This window comes from Alligator mississippiensis, chromosome 1 (assembly GCF_030867095.1).
Source record: "Alligator mississippiensis isolate rAllMis1 chromosome 1, rAllMis1, whole genome shotgun sequence".
Taxonomy (NCBI): Eukaryota; Metazoa; Chordata; order Crocodylia; family Alligatoridae; genus Alligator; species Alligator mississippiensis.
In genome coordinates this window covers 44,573,869-44,593,427 of record NC_081824.1, presented here as the reverse complement: position 1 = coordinate 44,593,427, position 19,559 = coordinate 44,573,869, and the positions used below count along the sequence as shown (strand labels likewise).

Sequence of the window (19,559 nt, the reverse complement as noted above, 5' to 3'; positions counted from 1 at the left end):
TTTATGTTGAGGCTTTTCCCTCAATAAGCGGGGGGAGGGAGCCCCTCAGCTTTGCGTATAAAGTGAAGGGGGTGGAGCAGGCAGCTGCTTTCACCCACCCGCTTTCCTCTGGAGCTTCCCACCTCCTATTGTCCCCCTTCCTCGCTTATTGTCAGGCACATCTCAGCTCCAGCTTGGGCTGGATTCCTTCCTTGGGTTGCACAGAAGACATGAAAACTCTGCCCGTGCAAAGCCAATCAGCATCACCGATGCACTTGGGAGGGAATAGAACCTGAGCAGTCTGACATAAGTGGGGCTGGGGGGGAAGAAGCAATGACTGTGGGGAGCAGCAGGGGTGCAGAGGTTAGGATGAGTGGGGGGAAGGCCAGAGGCTGCGGGGTGTTGGTGGTGGTGGTGGGTGCAGGTGGGTGCAGGAAGACTGTGGGGCGGGGGTCAGAGGACGAGGGAGCTACCTGGCCCTCTCTAGCTACTGCTTTCCCTGCTGTAGCATAATGTAGGAGATTAATTTAAGACAACCCTCTGATAATTAGATTCTGTACCTGGAAAATTATAACAATATATTTTTTTCCATTTATAGAATCAAATTATTGGGGGGGGGGTCATCTTAAATTCAGGGCCATCTTGGATTCAGTTAAATTCAGTATATAGCGTTTGTAGGTCAATGTCAGTGGCCTGTTTTAGGTTGGAGATTAGATTAGATAAACATAAATGCTCTGTTTTATGGTAAAATCTAGGAATCAATCTGCATTCAGAGAGGATCATCAGTAAATCTTCTATGTGAACATTTGTTTCTAATCTTCCAATTTAACTTGTATTTAAATGGTACCACTTTGTAACTCTCAAAAATCCTGGTTGATATGGAAAATAATTAATTTGGTTCTTTAAGTATCCAAGCTGAATGTATGAAAAGGCCACTGAATTGTAAGGGTATTGATCTTTGTAGTATCATTTCTAAGCTGAACATGACAGTAAGGCATGATTGTGTGTTGGATCTATCATGCTTGTTTAAAATATACACGAAAGTATAGATAAGCACATTTTGGATTCTTCATAGCACAGTTGCATTATTTAAAATGTTAAAAGTTATTAATTGCTGTTGTGGTGGTGGTTTAAAGGTGATGGGATATGATTAATTTTTCCTGCAGAAAATATAATTCCTTAACATGTTGTGAGTTGGCAGTGAGGCACCAAAACGTCAGCTGAAATGAATAAGAAAATAATGGTGCTACATGGCTAATCAGAAATTATGTTTAATAATAGTCTACCAACAAAAGAAAAAATGGCAAATTGCCAGCAGAGCTAATACTGTTTAAACTACAAAAGTTATAATTTAAAATCACCTAGCAACTACTTTAATACTTGTTTCAATTTAGTGTTCAAGTAATATATTTTTTTCTTCAAGAAAGGCTTGAATTGAAGTCTGATCCCCTACCAGTCACATTATTCATAATCCTACCTTATTCATAGGTTAAACATTACTTCAGAACTGCCATAATTCTTCCCTTGAAAGAAAACACAACAGCAGAAAAGTTCTTTGATTAAATTCAGAAGTGTATGATCATCTCATCTCAATGTGTGGGGGAGTTTAATCTTGTCATTCTTCCCACATTAAAAAAAATATGCCCCCAAAGTTAGTAAATATTGCTAGATTACAACCAAGATGAAAAGTCTCTCCCCAGACTACTGCAAAACACTACATGAAAGCTGGAAACAATTGAATACGATTTATGTTAATATTTTTGGTAACCAGAGGAAGCTCATGTTTGAATTTGAGCTGGAGAGCTTATTTGCAAACTTCATGAAGTTCACACAGCTCTAATGACTTAGATCAAAAGAAGTCTAGGATTGAATGAGTACAGAGAATAATCCTAAAGGAATGAAGTTTTTTATTGCTACATTAAGTAGGTTAACAAAACAACATTGAATAGCTTTTATTTTGATGTTCTTCCCTTTACAGCTTTTCTGTTAGGTATGAGTTTACGTGAAAAGGAACTTGTAGCTGAGACTGCCTCAGAACAACATCTATTAGATAAAATAAGTTCCTTTTCTCATTCATCTCCTGCAGTTCTTCCTGCAAATGGTAAAGTAGGGCATAGTTTGAGCCCAAGTTAAGATAAGGTGTAGAATTCACCTAATGTAAATTTAGTCACTTTGATAATTAGTTCTTTGATTTAGTGTTTGACTGGAGACACAGCAACAGTTAGATAAAGTATGTCACTAGTACAAGATAACATAAACAGCCTTCTGAAGAATTAAATGAAATACATTTATTTACATTGATAATAAATAAAACCAAATTGCATTCCATATGTGATTGCCCAAGCAGACGAAAAACACATAAAGCTGTCTAACCCAGGTTTTGATTTGGGAAAATGACTGGGTGCAATACATCTGATGCAACGTGCTCTGTAATAATATTCCCCCATAATATCACACAAAGGGACTTTACTGCTCTATACCTCTTCCTGGCTATTATAGTAGTTCCAATTTATTATAGCCCTGAGGCTGCCCTGCAATGAAGGAACGGCAAAGAGTCCTAACTGTAGATTTCATTGTACATTTTTAATAAAAAATTAAAATACACAGAAATAATATCAGGAAACACATAAATAAATACCTAAATACCTTATTCTGCTGCCAACAGAGTTTTGGCCTGGGAGACAAAGTTTTATACTTTGTAATTAGAATACGCTACGCAACAAGGACTAAGTAAATGTGAAGCATTTAGCCTTTCTTGTTGCCTTTAATCTCTCCCACCAAGTGAAATTTATTCTTTATCTCTGCATTCCCAATTTTGTCCCTGCAGGTTCTTGCAGTTTCCTGGTGTGCTTCCTTAGTGGCCTGCCCATTTTCCTATTGTCTGTATCCTTTCCTTTTGCATTTGAGGGATCTTAGAAACTCCTTGTGCAGCCACATTTGTTTCTTACTGTTCTTAGAATCATAGAGCATGGCCCAATGAACACACATGTGCTGGAGCATGTATTTGCTGTGGCACAAGTAGCAGTGGCACATATTTGCTGAGACACATCTGCCCATTGTTGAAGAATCCAGAACCTTCACACCACCACCACCACCTGAGCTTTTCGTTTCCTTCCACAATACATTGGGATTCCCTTCCCTTCATTCCCTTCCATAGGGAAAACTGTTGAGAATATCACTTGTGTGCTTCAAGCTCCTTAACCTTCCTGCCTAGAGACTGGAGTCTCCTCTGGTCTGCTCAGTATCATTTTTGGCATGGTTATTTGTGCCAACCACCACCACAATCTTTAAATCTTTAAAACAATCTTTTCTTTATTGTTTTAGAGCCCCCATTCTTGAGGCCATGCACTTCCTGCTTTCTAGATTTTAGAGTCCTCTGGTTCTTGCTTGGTGATGTCCTCTCCTCTGCCTTTCCCTCAGCTGTTCCTGCTACCTGTATAAGTAATCTTCATTTCCCTTGATAACGTGGAGAATGAATAGCTGTGCATCCAACCTTTGAATCCTTGCCTCCATGGCAGATTACAGGTTGCATTTGGTGGAGATGAAATGGCCTTGACCTCTGGAAAAAACACGGAGATGGCATATTCTACACAGGTCACAACTACTGATTCTACCTCCATTTGTGCCTCCTTTGCTCCCTGAAGAAAACCTATTTGTAAACAATCAAACAACCCCCATGTGGATGTGCAAACACATATAAGCACACTCACAGCCTCCTGCTCCCTGGCTTCCTCTTCTGGTGAACTCCTTAGGCAAACTTCAGATGTTTGCTGCTCTCTGTGCACTTCCTAGATAGACTTAAATGAGCTTTCAAATACTGGATTCATATCATCTTAAATAATGTTTTTTAGTGTTAAATGTGACTGGAAAGAACTTGAAAAAAGGCTGCTTAAGAAATATATGTAATAGGGCACTATCAATAGGAAAGACACTTGTAAAATATATAAACATGCTATGTGGTTGTGGTTTGGGATTTTATGTATTTATGGTCATGGCAATTCTGAGGAAAAATCAGAGACAGACTGTTTTACAAATATAAAAGACCTTGATATTGGGAAATTGGGAGGGGGGAGGGGTGTTATAGGAATTGGGAGGTAATTTTCTATTTTAATGCCAGTAAGAATAGTGGATGTGATGCCATAATTGTGAGTTCTTTCCCATATATATCTATAATGTGCATAATATATTATACATTCTATGTGGTTTGCAAGTAAATACGATATATTAGATGATATATCAATGTGGTGCACATTGTATCTATAAGTAATATATACATACACCAGGGGCGGGCAATTATTTTAGGTGGAGGGCTGCTTACCCAGTTTTGGCAGACTGTCGAGGGCTGCATGGGTAGCCCCGCCCCTTGACAGGTGCCCTGCCCCTTGACAGATACCTGACCCCTGGTCACTATCTTGGGACCAATGTCCCAGGGCCAGCACCGGTGGGGCCCAAAGCGGGGCACAGACTGGCAGGGGTCTGTGGAGCCAGGCTGGGCTGCACCAGCAGGAAAAGCAGGGAGCTGGCCTGGCTTCATAGAGCCCCTGCTAGCTGGGACCCTGCGCTCCTGCCACCCTGCTCTGAGCCCTGCCAGCACTGGCCCTGGGACACCGGTGCGGGCCCTGTGCTCCCACAGGAAAGAAATGACAAAGTTATAGGCATTTTTGTGATTCACCATTATAACCTATGGGCAAAACATCGAAACACGTTGAAACAGCGAAACAGTTTTGACAAAATGATATGAAACAGTTCTGCAAAACAGCAAAACAAAATGCTGTCCCTTTGATACAATGAAATGGAAGTCAAAACAAAATGGTGCTGTTTTGCACAGCCCTAGTAGCTTCTGTAAATTTCTTAGCACTTTGTCCCATGATCCTCACCTGGGGTTTGGGTATCTCCTGAGCTTTAAGGAGAACCATGAATTTGTATTTCAGTAAATCTATTTAAGTCAAGATGTCACTGATACTTGTTCTGTAGAGCCCGGGAGGGAGCACTCACTACATCTTAAAGAACAAATCAACTGTTATACTCCCATGAAACACTAGCAGGCATGGTGCCTCCTAGAGCTCCTGCTGGGCTGTGTAGCTGGTCTGCTTTAAGACATAGTAGAATTGTTGGAATGCAGTGTTTAGGATTATGTGCTGCAAAGGAATCTTTTATACTACGCTTTAACTCTACTCTCAGATATAGTCATTCAGTGTTTATTACTTATATACATTATGCATTAAGATATGTTGACTTTTGTTTGAATTGTGTCGGGTTTAATCACAATGTAGAGTTGCTTGAATAAAAAGAGGTACGTCAGTGGTCATATCAGTTATTAGGAGTGCTACAATCTTTAATGAGATTCAATTCCTCATTTATACATTTAAGTACTGCTTAAATAAGGTCAACTTTTTCAATGGTGATTCCTGTTGATCTGGTGTACTTGAACTACATAGTAATTAATACTATTTTTAAATATACCATCTGAAAACTGAAAACCATCTGAAAACTGCTTGGATTTCATCACTAAAATGATTGCTTCTATTTTTCTGCCCCAGAATCTGATCCTAAGATTGCCAAGGAAATTAGTGTGTAAATATCTCGAAGTTGATAAAGTATACATTCTCTTGTGTAATGGGTGTCAGATATTTCTAAGTATATATGGTATCTATATGCTCACAGATACTTTAAAGTGACTAAACCCAGAGAATTTACAATACCTATTGCAAAACTAGACCTGATTCAGATTTGCATATTAAACAGTTTTGTATAGGAGTGTGTCAACATAAACTGATTTTCTGGAATGTAACATATAATCGATTTAATGGTATTTAGTGGTAGATGCTGTTTAATAGATTGAATGACTGGAATATTTAGTAGCATTTACCACAACCTGTGTAGTGGGTATCCCTCATTTTATTTTTTTCTGGGAACATTTCATATAAATGCCCTTGAATTAAATCTTGCCCTCATCAAAATCAGCATGTGTTTTGACTTCAGTAAACCAGGATTTTACCCTTTTGTAACAGGACATCTTCCTGTATATTAACAGAGGAATTATATATGACTTGCTCCAATTACAAATAGTTGCAAAAGTCCTTTGGATTTATTGGCATAGGAGTGGGACATAAGTTGTCAATACACATATGTGATGTATCATTTACTTATTGTACTCTAATACTGTGTCTCTGGCCACATATAGATGTTAGGTTTCTACCAGGAGAATCGTAATTTTTCAAGCAGAAACTAGGAGCATATAAGCATTCATTCAATTTCTTCTGCAGGAAATATCCCCTCACTGAGAGAAAGATCTTTCAGGTTAACATCTGGAAACTCTCTCACACAAATGAATGCCGGTATGGTCCCCTCCCAGTCTGGTCTGGGATAGCAGAGGAGGATCTGGGCAAGGCTTCCTGTCTCTTCCCTAGATAGGTACTGCCCAGTCTGGGGAACTAGCTGGGGGCTTTGCCCTGCTGCTCCCTCTACTACAATCCTGGAGATGGAGTGGAGCAGAGGAGACTGCTCCCTTCCTGTTCCCCAGACCCTGGTCTGAATAAGGTGTTGGGAGCCTTTCCCTGCCACTCCACTCCTCTGTGGGACTGGGAGGAGTAGTGCATCCACTGCTATCCATATCTTCCCTGGAATGGGATTGTGCTGTTATGCTGGAGGTGAGAAAAGCAAGAGAGCGGGGTGGCTGCAGGCTAAATGTCTGTATAATCCCTCTCCCAGAAAAACTTCAAGTCATGGAAGTTTCCATAACTGCTACCACTAGAAATGAATGTCTGTTCATGGCCCTGGCTGTGGACAAATAGAGTTTGTATTTCATGCTAGTGATATTAGATTTAAAGGTAGATTTCAAAAGACAGGGGTTTTTTTTATTTATTACAAGCTGAATATTACAATTGTATTTGGAATTTGCATATGGCATATTAAACCCATAGTTCATTCCCATAATATATCTTTATGAATATTTTATGAATAAAATTGTGATTATTTTTATGATTATCCAGAAGTTGACATTTCTTCTTAATAGTATAGAAATCAACATCATAAAAATATTCTTTTTAAAGTGTGTCTTAATTTAAAATTAAGATAAAATATAATTTCTAGGTTCCATATTTGTTGTAGTTCAGGGGTTAAAGCTAAGTGTATTGAATTTATGAGGACAAGGTTCTTTGTGTAAATTCAGTACTTTTTATTAGATCAACTCAAATAGTTGGAAAAATTCTTCTTTATAAGCTCTTGGGTACAAAAAGAAAGCTTGCAAAGGAAGAAATTTTCAACTATTTGAGTTGGTCTAATAAAAGATGTTGGATTTACCCAAAGAACCTTGTCCTCCTATGTCTGCAGACCAACATGGCTACAACCTATGAGCTTGAATTTATGAAAGTATTTTTAATATATTTTTAAACTACTATAATTACCAGACCTTCAAATTGAATTTGTGATTAGAGATGAAAATCTATTCTTTTTGGCTAGTGCATGATCAGTAAACACTAGAGCTGAACTTCTGTTTGTGGTTATACCAGGAAAATCCCCTTTTATTTAAATTATGCCTTTAGACATACCAGGTTTCAGTGGGAGTATGCTGATATAAATTTGGCCCAAAGGTTAGCATATAGGGAACATTTCTTTTAATGATGAATAAAATGGTGTAGAATCCATCTCTTTCTTTTACAACTATATTGGATTCCTAAAAATAATTTCATCTGATGGGGATGGGTAGGCATAATTTTGAATATAAGAGTGGCCACAGCTCTTCTCTTCTGAAATTGTTTGAAAAACTTTTGACTTTAGTGATCCATGAATGTGACCACTGAACAGGCTAGCTGTTCAAGAACATTTCATATCTACTTTGCAGAGTCAAGCTACTCTTCAAAGAGAATGTATTCCTAATTAAAGCAATCTGTTTTGGCCATCTGGAGTGAAATTTCAAAAACATTTCAGTTCCATTTTCAAAAGTGTTGTAAGTATTTAGGAGTCAGTGAAATTAGAATCTGTTGAATGGAAGTTTAGGCACTTAAATTTGAAAGTGTGATCTAAATGTACATTTGCCAACAGCCACAAAGCTCATTAAGTGCCTGAATTCATTAGGCATGTATATTTTATAAACCAAGGGTCCCTAGGAATCTATTTTGGGCTTCTGCCCATGTTTAGAACTGATTCAGATGGAAAGCTTCAGTGCATTGTGCATCATGGTGCTTAACTACTGCCCAAGCTCCATTGTAATATACTGGAGGCAACCCAGGTGCCTGGAAAAGTATAGAGTGGCAGGAGGAAAAGAAAGAAAGAAAGGCAAAACCACTAAATGTTCATAAATAATATTGATGCTCAGCTCAAAGTAGCAGTGGTAGTGCTCATTTTTTGTTTTCCAGTTGTGAGTCCTTTCAAGAGAGGTTATAGTAGCTAGGCTGTAGACACACGCTCCCTCTTGCTTAGTCTCAGAAATGTTTTCTGTGTTTACCATTTGGAAATAATTGGTTCAAAAGAGAAATATCCCTGGTACGAGAGACTGACACCTTAAAATTTTGCTTGCCAGTGGTATCATAACAACAAGGCAGGCTCTCCATTGCCTATTCTCTAGGCCCCATGACTCTTCCATTCTTAGATGTGCAGTGGCCAGCTTCATCAGGTAGGGCAGAACATTCTCTCACTTAGCCTGTTCTCCAGGATGGTGATTAGGATACTCTCTTGGGAAGTCACAGAATAGGTTCACAATTTCTCAGGCTGGGGAGGTCTTAGGATCCAGACCTCACATATCTTGCCCAAGTGGTTTAAAACTATTAGGCTATTGGGCCAAAGGTGGGCAGCTCCACCACCATGTGATCTTCAGAAATCCAATACATGACTATCCTTGGAAGTGACAGGTATTATGAATTACAGATAACAGAGCTATCTACCTGGACACAATCAGTCACGTGCATAAGCTCCAGAAAGAAGCAGGACTTCAGACACATACCTGTACTTAACATTTTCTAGTGGTCACCTCTAGATGTCTCCAGACTTCCTGAATTATCACTCAGAGACGCTTACTGCTTGCTTTTCTCTATGGAAAATGCTTAGGTGCCCACATTGTAATCTCTCCATTGATTGCTCCATTGACTCCTTAGGGGCCTTATCTAATCAAATTGAATTGTCCTCCAGAGCAAGGAGGGCTAATACTTACATGTAACAATGCCTAGTGGTAGGCACCTGAGAAACCAAATGGAATCTTTCCCTAAATCACTTAGGTAAGTGTTTTTGAAAAATTTACTATTGAGCCACAATTATTTTCAAATGTTATTTCTGGGCATCTTATTCAATATTTTGAAAGATGTTTTTCCTTGGTACTAAAATATAAATAATATGCAAATATGTTTTTTTTAAACATTTTGTTTGTGTTTTTCAAATTCAGAAATTGAAAAAGGAGGTTGTGGAGACCCAGGAATTCCATCATATGGAAAAAGGACTGGAAACAGTTTTCTGCATGGAGACACACTTACCTTTGAATGCCAAGCGGCTTTTGAACTAGTGGGCGAGAGAACAATTACATGCCAACAAAATAACCAGTGGTCTGGCAACAAACCCAGCTGTGTTTGTAAGAACTGCTTTATTTATTTCTTTTTTTCTGTCTGCTAATTTCTTGACCTCAGACTGTTCCTTCTCTTGGCACTTGCAACTAACCAGCAGGAAAACATTTCAAAAGGCCTTGAAGACTTGCTCAGTGATAATAACTCTTTTAGATGACGTAGTAGTAGCTAATTTACAGGGAACACCATATAGGGCCATTTTAGAATGTTCTTTTTTCCTCATTTTGTATTTAATTGAAACATTTAATACTTTCAATGTAAATGTTTATTGACTAAAACTCCAAGAGCTGTGTAATAGCATGTAAGTGGTCAATAGGACTTTGGAGCATGTATCTAGTTATACTACCAATATATAGTACTCTGCATATCCACATCAGTAAAGTCTTATTTTTTAAAACTTAATAAAGTTGTATAAAGAATATAAGCATTATAAAGGTATCCAGCAGTGAAGCACAATAGTTAAGATCTGTAGATGTTATTTCTTTTTGATGAGTAAAAAATATTTACAGTGAAGCTTCTGATTTGGATAGGTTTGAATAATGACATGTTTATTAAAGTTCTGAAGTAAAACAGTAAATATTTTTCAGTGGGCAAGTAACCTATATCTTTCTTCTGTGTTCAGCACTTTTAGATAAACATAAATATATAACTGTTTTACAGCTTTACAAGAACAGCAAGTATCTGTTTGTTTTGCTGCCCACCTTTAGTTATTGTACTGGCTTATTTATCTTCCTGTATATCAATAATTTATATTGGTGTGAACATAGGAAAACTGATATAATTGAACGCACACTGATGGGCAGGATCACTTTAATTATCCCGGTATATATATGTCTTTGAAGTGGTAGAACCTTTATAGACAAGTCTAGGTCCCATTATCTGTGTTTCCAAATTCTGCACACAATTCTGACTCAGAATATTAGTGGAAGCTTTGCCCATGTTCACAGCGAAACTATCATTACGGCTGTTCAAATAAATAAGGAGAAAGAGAGAGAGAGAGAGAGAGAGGCAGTGTGTGTATAAATAAAACATAAAAGAAAAGGTTTAGATGTACTTGATCAATTTATCAGAAAGAAAATAAATTTAAAAATAAAAATTTAATGAAATGTATGGTCTTGGATGCTTTTAATAGAACAAAGGAAATGGAGGGCAAGATGTACTCCATTTCCCCTTTTACCTAATAATCTAGAGGTTAGAACACTCAGCCAGGAGGTGGAAGACTGATTTAATTCCTTTTCACCTGAGTTGATTTCACATATTCCACTTCCTAGCTAATTACCCTAGCCCATGCTATAACATGTTTATGAAAGGGATAAGCTGCTCTCTCAGACTCTCCTGTTGATGTCATTTTGCTGTACACAAGATACCTAAAACTTATTTGAGACACAGGGAGAGAGATATAGTGATGCAGAATAACTCTATAGCCATTTTGGTTAAGGCATTCATTGAAATTTTGAAGCACATTTGAGCTCCATTTTTTATGAAAATTTAAATATTTGATATAAAACTTCCATTCCTATATATGCTATAGCATATACAAGTAATGCACACATGGTGAGTGTGTCCTTCTGGTAGGAATGCATTTAAGTAATCCCAGGTTTTTATAAGGAATCCAATCTGTCTCATATCCACAGTGAACTGTACAGTTAAAACTATAGAGCCAAAAGGGAAGCCACTGCTCTTTCTTTGACAGTTTTTGGAATTTATGGCTCCTTCTCCTAATTTATTTTTCTTTCAGTTTAAACCATTCTGGGAATTCAGCCCAAACAAGGAAATAGTGTCAGGATGACCACATTCAAAATTTACGAATGAACAAAATGATTGACTAAAAGAAACCATTGACCATTTCAACTGCAATGTACTGGTATCTGGAAGTTTGTGAAAAAAATTGCACTGCTGTCAAAAGGCCAGCAAAATTAATTAAATAATAGCCCACGCTTTTGATAATTTTTGTCTAGCACCCACAGGATCACTTTTTATTTTTCTATGATAAAATAGCTTCACTGTGCTTTAAATAATAACAATAATGATGATGATGGTGATGATGATGATGATGTAACTGTTTTGTTAAAAATATTAGATTTCTCATTGGAGCAAATACTTTACCTTAATTCATTTAATTTACATATAGTTACTGAAGGTACCAGAAATGTGAGGGTTTTTTTTCTGTAATTGTTCTTATTAAAAATGCATGATTATCAAAATCATGAAAGTGGTTCTTGACCATCTATTTAAAAATAGGAAAACTGATGTAGATCAGTGTTTCCATCTATAAATAATGCTCAAATTAGTACTATTCACAATTTTCAAATAGAATGAATTTAACATTTAGAATTATCAAATGTAAAAACTTTTGATTCTACCATATATAATTTAAATTGCTTCCAGTGATATGCTAGATAACTTTATATATCTAAGCCTTATTTTTTGTGGCAGGCTTAGGTGACAGATTCCATCACTTTTATACTCAGTTTATAAACTTGGCATGTAGAATATTTTTTGTAAAAGTTAGTTGTGCAAGAAGAGTGAACCAATTGTTTTAAATCAGAACATTCCTTATTGTGTCTTATTGTCTGTCTATATGTGTAGACACAAAAGTGCAATAGCATTTTTCTTCTCAGCACTCAGTTTCGCTGAACACATTGATTCTTAGAAAACAAATATCAAAACAAGTTACTAAAATCCAAGAATGGAAGAGAGAGAGAGAAAAAAAACTAAAACAGTATAAAAAAGAACATTAGCTCAGCTTGAAAAGTGTAAGGACTAGATAATGACTGCCCCCTGGGCATTGTTTCTTACTGAATGTAGCATATTTTCTCACATACAACAAAAACCAACTGATGGAAACTGAGTATACATTGTATGTAATAAATACATTACAAACTATTTCTGCTGCTTACTGGAAAAAGCAAAAATAAAATATACATGCTATCCACAAGGAGCAGAAAAATGAGCAGGTTCAGCTTCCAAGGTGCCACTACTCAGTTATTCACGACAAATCAAAATTAGTTTTTCTCTTTCTGCCTTAAAAAAACAAGTTGTATATCTTATTCCAGCATGCATTGTATGAGAGAAAATATGGCATTCCCCATTCTCATAGCAAATACCATTTAGTAACTGAAATCAAGGGACGAATGAATGAATCACTTATTTTTCACAACCTCATCAACATCAGTGTCCAGTTATACCATAGTTCATATACTGAATCCTCTCTACATATGTTTCTTTCAGAACTTTCCAGCTATCCATGTGAAGCAAATGTCAACCTGACAGAGGCATTAGGTCCTGCTTTAATGGCACAAATTAACCTACAGTCCAACCATCAGACATCCATTCAGACTCAATCATTTTTGTTTCTATTTTCTTCAGACTACAGTACCATTAGTTTGTGAATATTTTTATGCCTAATGTACCAGGAATTACTTTAACAGTCTCTACTGCTTCTAAAAATATCATGTGGGCCCTGATAATAGCACATAGCCTTACCCATGGGAATTATAAATAACTAATTAAATAAATGTAAGTTAGTAAATTAATTATTTAATAATTAAGTTTAAGCTGATTAGGAAGTGTTCTAACCTTCTTAGAAATGATCACATATCCAAATGTTATGAGTTCTTACTTCATTCCTTCAAAACATGAATTTTTCATAGAAATAAGCAAAAAGAAAATATTTTTCATTGTTTCTTAATATTATGTTTTTGAGAATCTAATATTGCCGTTTATTTTTTTTTTAGTCTCATGCTTCTTTAACTTCACCACACCATCTGGAATTATTCTTTCACCAAACTACCCAGAAGAGTATGGAAACAACATGAATTGCGTGTGGCTGATTATTTCAGAGCCGGGAAGCAGGATTCATCTAATTTTCAATGACTTCGATGTGGAGCCACAGTTTGATTATCTTACAGTGAAGGATGATGGAATTTCAGACTTACCACCCCTTGGCACTTTTTCTGGCAATGAGGTCCCTTCTCAATTGGCAAGCAGTGGGCACATAGTAAGACTTGAATTTCAGTCAGATCACTCTACTACTGGAAGAGGCTTTAATATCACTTACACAAGTAAGCACATGCCTGACTATTTTTATTTGGGTGCAACATTATACAATTTGTTGTTGTTGTTGTTCAAAATAATGTGGAAGTAAATTAAATGGTTTAGTTCAGACAAAGGCACTCAGTTCAAGATGGAGGTTACTTTAAATATGGCTTATAGTGCTTCAATGTACACTTTTTATTTTGTGGCTAAATCAGTCTACAACGTTTGGCAATGTGCTAAGTATATATGATATATAAAATACTACATCTGCTTGAATGTATATAAATTTACCATTGGATATTAACCACAATTTTTTATATTAGTTTAGTGGAATAATTAATGTTTCTAGAATCTTTTTCATCCCAAAATCCTAAATGTTTTTTCATGCAAGTAATTTAGAGTTTTGCAATTGTGTTTTTCGTTAGCTTTTGGTCAGAATGAGTGCCATGATCCTGGTATTCCCATAAATGGAAGGCGTTTTGGAGATAGATTCCTCCTGGGAAGTTCTGTTTCTTTTCATTGTGATGATGGTTTTGTTAAAACCCAAGGATCTGAATCCATAACTTGCATTATGCAGGATGGAAATGTCATATGGAGCTCTACTGTGCCACGTTGTGAAGGTAAGGACATTATCCTTATCTTAAATATACTAATTCACATAATAAAATTATTTTTATTTTATTTTCATGTTTTATTTTAGATTTTTTGGCCTTTTTATTTGATCATATCTATTATCTTGGTTTATTTTTTTTTTAAATAAAATAGGAATAGACAGTAATACTATAAGGCAAATAAATCCACTAACATACCTAAGAAGTAGAATAGAATCAGGCCTTTTCTGATCATTTTTATTTGCTTTCTTTTAATTTGTGGTTTACTACATTTCACAAATAGCTTGGATCATTTTTAATTAGATCAAATGCAACTTGTTATACTATTGTGCTGCATCATAGCTTTTCACACATGAAATGTTCACTGTAAGATAGATCTTTAGACCTTAAGTTAAGCAATAGATATATATTCAATAAACATACTATTCTTCTTCAATAAACATTAAATTCAAGATGTTATGCATCCTCTGACAGAAGTTAGTTGCTGTTGTATGTAAGATATGAATATGTCTATTATTTCACTGAGATAATAGATTTTATAGATTCAAGGCCAGATTCTCAGCTCATGCACTTTGGTATAGCTTCACCAATGTCAGTGGAGCTAGACTGATTTTTACTAGGTAAGGATTAGGTTCACAATTTTGTAATATTTTTGAGATTTTGGAAATTTAGGTCTTATAAGACCTGAATAATAATAACAATAATTATAATGTGCATTTTCATAATATTTAGGAGATACTGGTAGCAAGATAAGATATAAGAGATGTCTTAAACATCTTGTGAGCTTCCTAGTCCTAATTGCATCATGTAATGGGTTCCCTAGAGCAAGAAAAGCCTACTGAAGCAAAGCTTCTTTATTAACTAAAATTTTCTGATTTTTGAACTCTGTGCACACAATTCATACAGCGTTCAACACAAGGTATATACAAATGTTCATAGCTCGAGAAGTTTTATGGTTTGTTTCCCCCATAGGAAAACATACTTGGAAAGCACTGTAAAAATATTAGTGGGGCTGAGTGAGTGCTGCATTGATAGCCTGATCTGTCAGTGACTTGCAGCCAGGGGTCCCCTAAGCATACGTTTGAGTGTGTTCTGCAGTCTCTCCTGGCTAGCAGAGAGTGCCATGAGCATCCAAGTCAAAGGGCAGCAGTGATTGGCTGGCTGGCCCAGGGGACCACCTCCTCCTGGGGAACTCCTGCTCACAATTCTCCTGTGGTGAGGCTTCAAGAGAAGACACCCAGAGTATGTTTCCTCTTTTGCTAGTTGCAGACATATCAATTTCTATTCCACCAGCTTGCAATGGATTATCAGTGGTCTGGGTCTGAGAGTATGTGGGGTCCTGGAGGTTTGGGTCTTCTGAGCCTTGGTCTTGGTGATATGAGGGCCTGGTCACTTGTGAGAAACACAGTTTCCCTGGAATCCTCCATCTCTGCAGCCTTAAGAGTACAGCACAAGGCTGGAGAAACAACTAGGCTCTTCTGTGCCTGAGGCAGTCAGGGAAAAGAATTTATTCCATGCTTGGTTGAAACAGGAGAGTCTAGCATGTGTCATAGACTGTCTCTCTGAAGGAGATTGGAGCAATACATGCTTGGATGCTGGAAGACAGTGCTGCAACTTCTATTGGAAGGAGAAGTATACATGCATTTATTCTCCTGGGAGAACCTCTCCTGAAAGCCACCTCTGTCTGGTTGGAGTTGGGTTAATTTTCTCCTGGAACCATTTGTAGTTTGGGAAAAACTATAAATATTTGTACGCTTAGGGCGCATCCACATGAGTGCGTACGTGCGTCTTACAGTATCTCAGAGCCCTTTGAGATACTGCAAGAGGCACATGTGGGAATGAAAAAAATATTCCCTGCACTGCAAGTTTGCAGTATAGTGGCAAAATTAGACCCCTGGATATCCAGAGTTAAAAAAAGAACAAAAAAAAACTACTCTGCAGAACAGCAGGGCAAGTCAGTCCTCCAGGAGAGACGCTCTAGTTTCTGGCCAGAGTGTCTCTGTGGTGCTTCTGCTGCCCCTGGCACTGTGAAGGGTAAGTTAGGGGTCTGGGTGGGTGTGGGTGAGTGTGAAGAGTGGCAGGGAAATGTCAGGGGGTGTCAGGAGTGGAGGGGGTTGTCGGGGGCTATGGGGAGTGGCAGGGGGATATCGGGGAGTGGCAGGAGTGAAGGAGGATGTCAGGGGATATGGTGAGTGGAGGGGGATTTTCGGGGGTGTGGAGAGTAGAGGTGAGGATGTCCCAGTGGGTGGGTACACGAAGGGACTCGAGTGTGGGCTGCCACATCCTGCCCCCCCCCCCAGCCTCCTGTGGCACTTGCAGCAGCAGGCCGCATGCCTGTGGCTCTGCTGCAGGCACAGCGGGCAGTGATGCAGTGCTGTGTGACCCAGGATCTATACATGCTGAATGGACCCGGCCCGGCCCACTACCGCATGACCTCAAATGGGCTGGGCTGGGCCCATTTAGCATCTATGGAGCCCAGATCACATAGTGCCATATCACTGCCTGTTGTACCTGCAACAGAGTCACAGCCCTGTTTGCTTGCTGCTACCAGCGCCATGGCCACTGGGTGAGGAAGCAGGCATGTGGCAGTCCCAGAGCCATCCCTATGGGTGTACAGGGCCCAGGGCATATCCAGCCTGTGTGGGATCAGGTGGTGGCAAGCAGGGAGAAGGGGGTGGCGAGTGACCAGAGTGCAGAGCTGGTGGTGTGTGGCGGGACCTGATCTGGCACCTGGCATGACTTTCTAGTCTACCTTTGCACCGGAGCAGGATGCATGGCTCTGGGAGGTGTGGCTCCTGTGCAAATGCACACTAGCTGCACAGCCCAAGCCCTGCAACCCAACCCAACCCAATCTGGCCCAGGCCCTACAACTAGTGTGCATTTGCACAGGAGCTGCACCTCCCGGAGCTGCATGTCCCACTCCATTGCAAAGCCAGACTAGCATCTGTGCCGGGCTGGGTCCCGCCATGCCCCACCTCCCTGCAGGCATCGCAGGGAAAGCAGCATTACCATCAGAGGCAGGACCTGGCACAGTGAGCAGGACAGCCCTCTGAGCTAAGCCAGATCCTGCTGGCACTGGAGCCACTCACGCAGCCAGGTTGGGCCAGTTTCATGGTGGCAGGACCTGGCATGGTTCGATGTTCTGTCCCTGCACACGGCACCAGGTCCTGCCACCATGAAACTGGCCTGGCCTGGCAGTGCTAGTGGCCCCAGTGCTGGCAGGACCCAGCTTGGCATGACACATGGTCCCCACAAGTGGCACTGACCCCCAATGAGCAGCATAGGCAGCACCAGCTCTGAGCTGCTTGGGGCCACTCTGCGCCATAGTGGGGCTGGTAGCAGCCTGCTCAGAGTGCCTTACTCCTGCTGCTGCTGTAGAGTGTAAGTTGTGGGTCCTGCATGGGTGCACAGGCAAAAAGAGGGGAAGGGATGGGGGAGCGGCTGGGGCACAGGGTTTCCCAGGGCAGGGCTAACCAGCAGGGAGCCCACTAACTGATGCACCGTGTTAGCCAGCTGGGCAGTGGCACATGGATATGGAGGACCAGCCAACCTAGGGCTGCCTGCTGCCCCCCCTCCCCTCGAGGTACACTGTGCCCCAGCCAGCCAGGGAGAGGCTGGCTGGGGTGCAGGATGTCTCAGTGCAGGGGTTCCACAGTGTGTGGAGAAGTGGGAGTGTTTCTCCATGTTTCTCCTGGCAGGAGAAATTATCAATTTGTAATACCATAATCATTTTTGTATATTCAAGTGTGTATATTTGTCCTATGTATGTTTTCTGTTACATATATATATGCATGTGCTTTTATTTTCCAGCACCATGTGGTGGACATCTGACAGCATCAAATGGAGTTATCTTGCCTCCAGGGTGGCCAGGTTATTACAAGGACTCTCTAAATTGTGAATGGGTGATTGAAGCAAGACCAGGACATTCCATTAAGATCACATTTGACAGGTGAGGACCACAATAAAGGCCAAAAACAAAGCCCACCACTACACAAATTCACAACAACATTAAGTATAAATATGTTCTGATTTTTTTTTTAATGCATGGAAGGGAAAAATAGGCTTAAAAAATCAAAATAATAGAAACAAACCATTGACGTTCATTCGATTCCATCCCATTACTGAATCCCCATTCACATTCTCTTAGCTCTGCATTGTAATAAAAAAAAAATCAGAGCTTCAGCTCTGTTTACATTACATTTAATCACAGTTAGCAAAATAGGGGCCACTCTGTGCCATTAAATACCAACATTACATTAAAGCAAGAGAGATTTTATTCAGAATTTTGGTTACTTTTAATATTCAAGTGCAACACAATGTATTGACTCACTAGCTAAAAGAACTAACACTTCTGTGAGCAAAGAACTCTAAAACCCATCCCTTTCCTTGCACTAAAGACCCAGCTTTGACTTCATTATGGATTTGCTAGTACTTGATTGTACTACAAAACTTCAGTGTATGCTAGAAAAGGCAATTCATGCCTGACAGCAGTATCATTAATGCAGACCACATCCTAAACCAGAAACAGCGTAGCAATATTTATGCATTGCTATAGTAAGCTGAGTGACAGTGCTAATTTGCCCATTCTTTCCATATCCTCTGATATAAGATTGCACAACAAACCATGCTAAACATTCATTGAGATAATAGATTTTTTTTTTAGATTCATGTCCAGACCTTCAGCTGGTATAAATTGGCCTAGTTCCACCATCAGTTAGTTGGTATAAGTCAATGTAGTTGCACAAACATTAGTAATTTACACCAGTTAAAGATCTAGTTCCTATCATGTTTAGTATTTTTGACATTTTACCTGTGTAAGAATTCAGTTCCTGTAAGACAGTATCTTTTTGAGAAATTGCTGTTAGATAGATTTTTTTTTTTTAGATTCATGTCCAGATCCTCAGCTGGTATAAATTGGCCTAGTTCCACCATCAGTTAATTGGTATAAGTCAATGTAGTTGCACAAACATTAGTAACTTACACCAGTTAAAGATCTAGTTCCTATCATGTTTAGTATTTTTGACATTTTACCTGTGTAAGAATTCAGTATCTTTTTGAGAAATTGCTGTTAACAGCAATTTGATCAGATGTGAGATTTAGTCTTCAGTGCTGCGCTAGTAAGCTTCCTAATCCTAATTGGACCATGTAATGCGTTGCTGGTGGAGCAGGCTTTTTTTGCCTACAGCAAGAGAAAAGAGCTTTACTTTTGCTATGGAAAAAAAACTGGAATGTGTATCCCAAGCAAGGAAGAAAAAAATAATTGTAAGATCTGTAGATCTACATGGATGAATAACCCCATTAAAATGAATGAAAGTAGTCAGCAAAGACTCTACAAGATATGGATGAAAATATTCTTCATTAAAAAAAGGCTATGATTTAG

The 19,559-nt window shown here is 38.9% G+C and overlaps 1 protein-coding gene across 1 annotated transcript in view; it reads left to right on the top strand.

Annotated features, from left to right (window-relative positions):
- The window catches only part of CSMD1 (CUB and Sushi multiple domains 1), a 2,292,800-nt gene that overhangs the window by 1,708,156 nt on the left and 565,085 nt on the right, over window positions 1-19,559 (top strand). Inside the window, exons 13-16 of the mRNA XM_019488443.2 lie at window positions 9,356-9,538; window positions 13,268-13,594; window positions 13,994-14,188; window positions 17,990-18,128. Of these exons, the coding sequence (XP_019343988.2) occupies window positions 9,356-9,538; window positions 13,268-13,594; window positions 13,994-14,188; window positions 17,990-18,128 (844 nt within the window). The remainder of the gene's footprint in view (window positions 1-9,355; window positions 9,539-13,267; window positions 13,595-13,993; window positions 14,189-17,989; window positions 18,129-19,559) is intronic.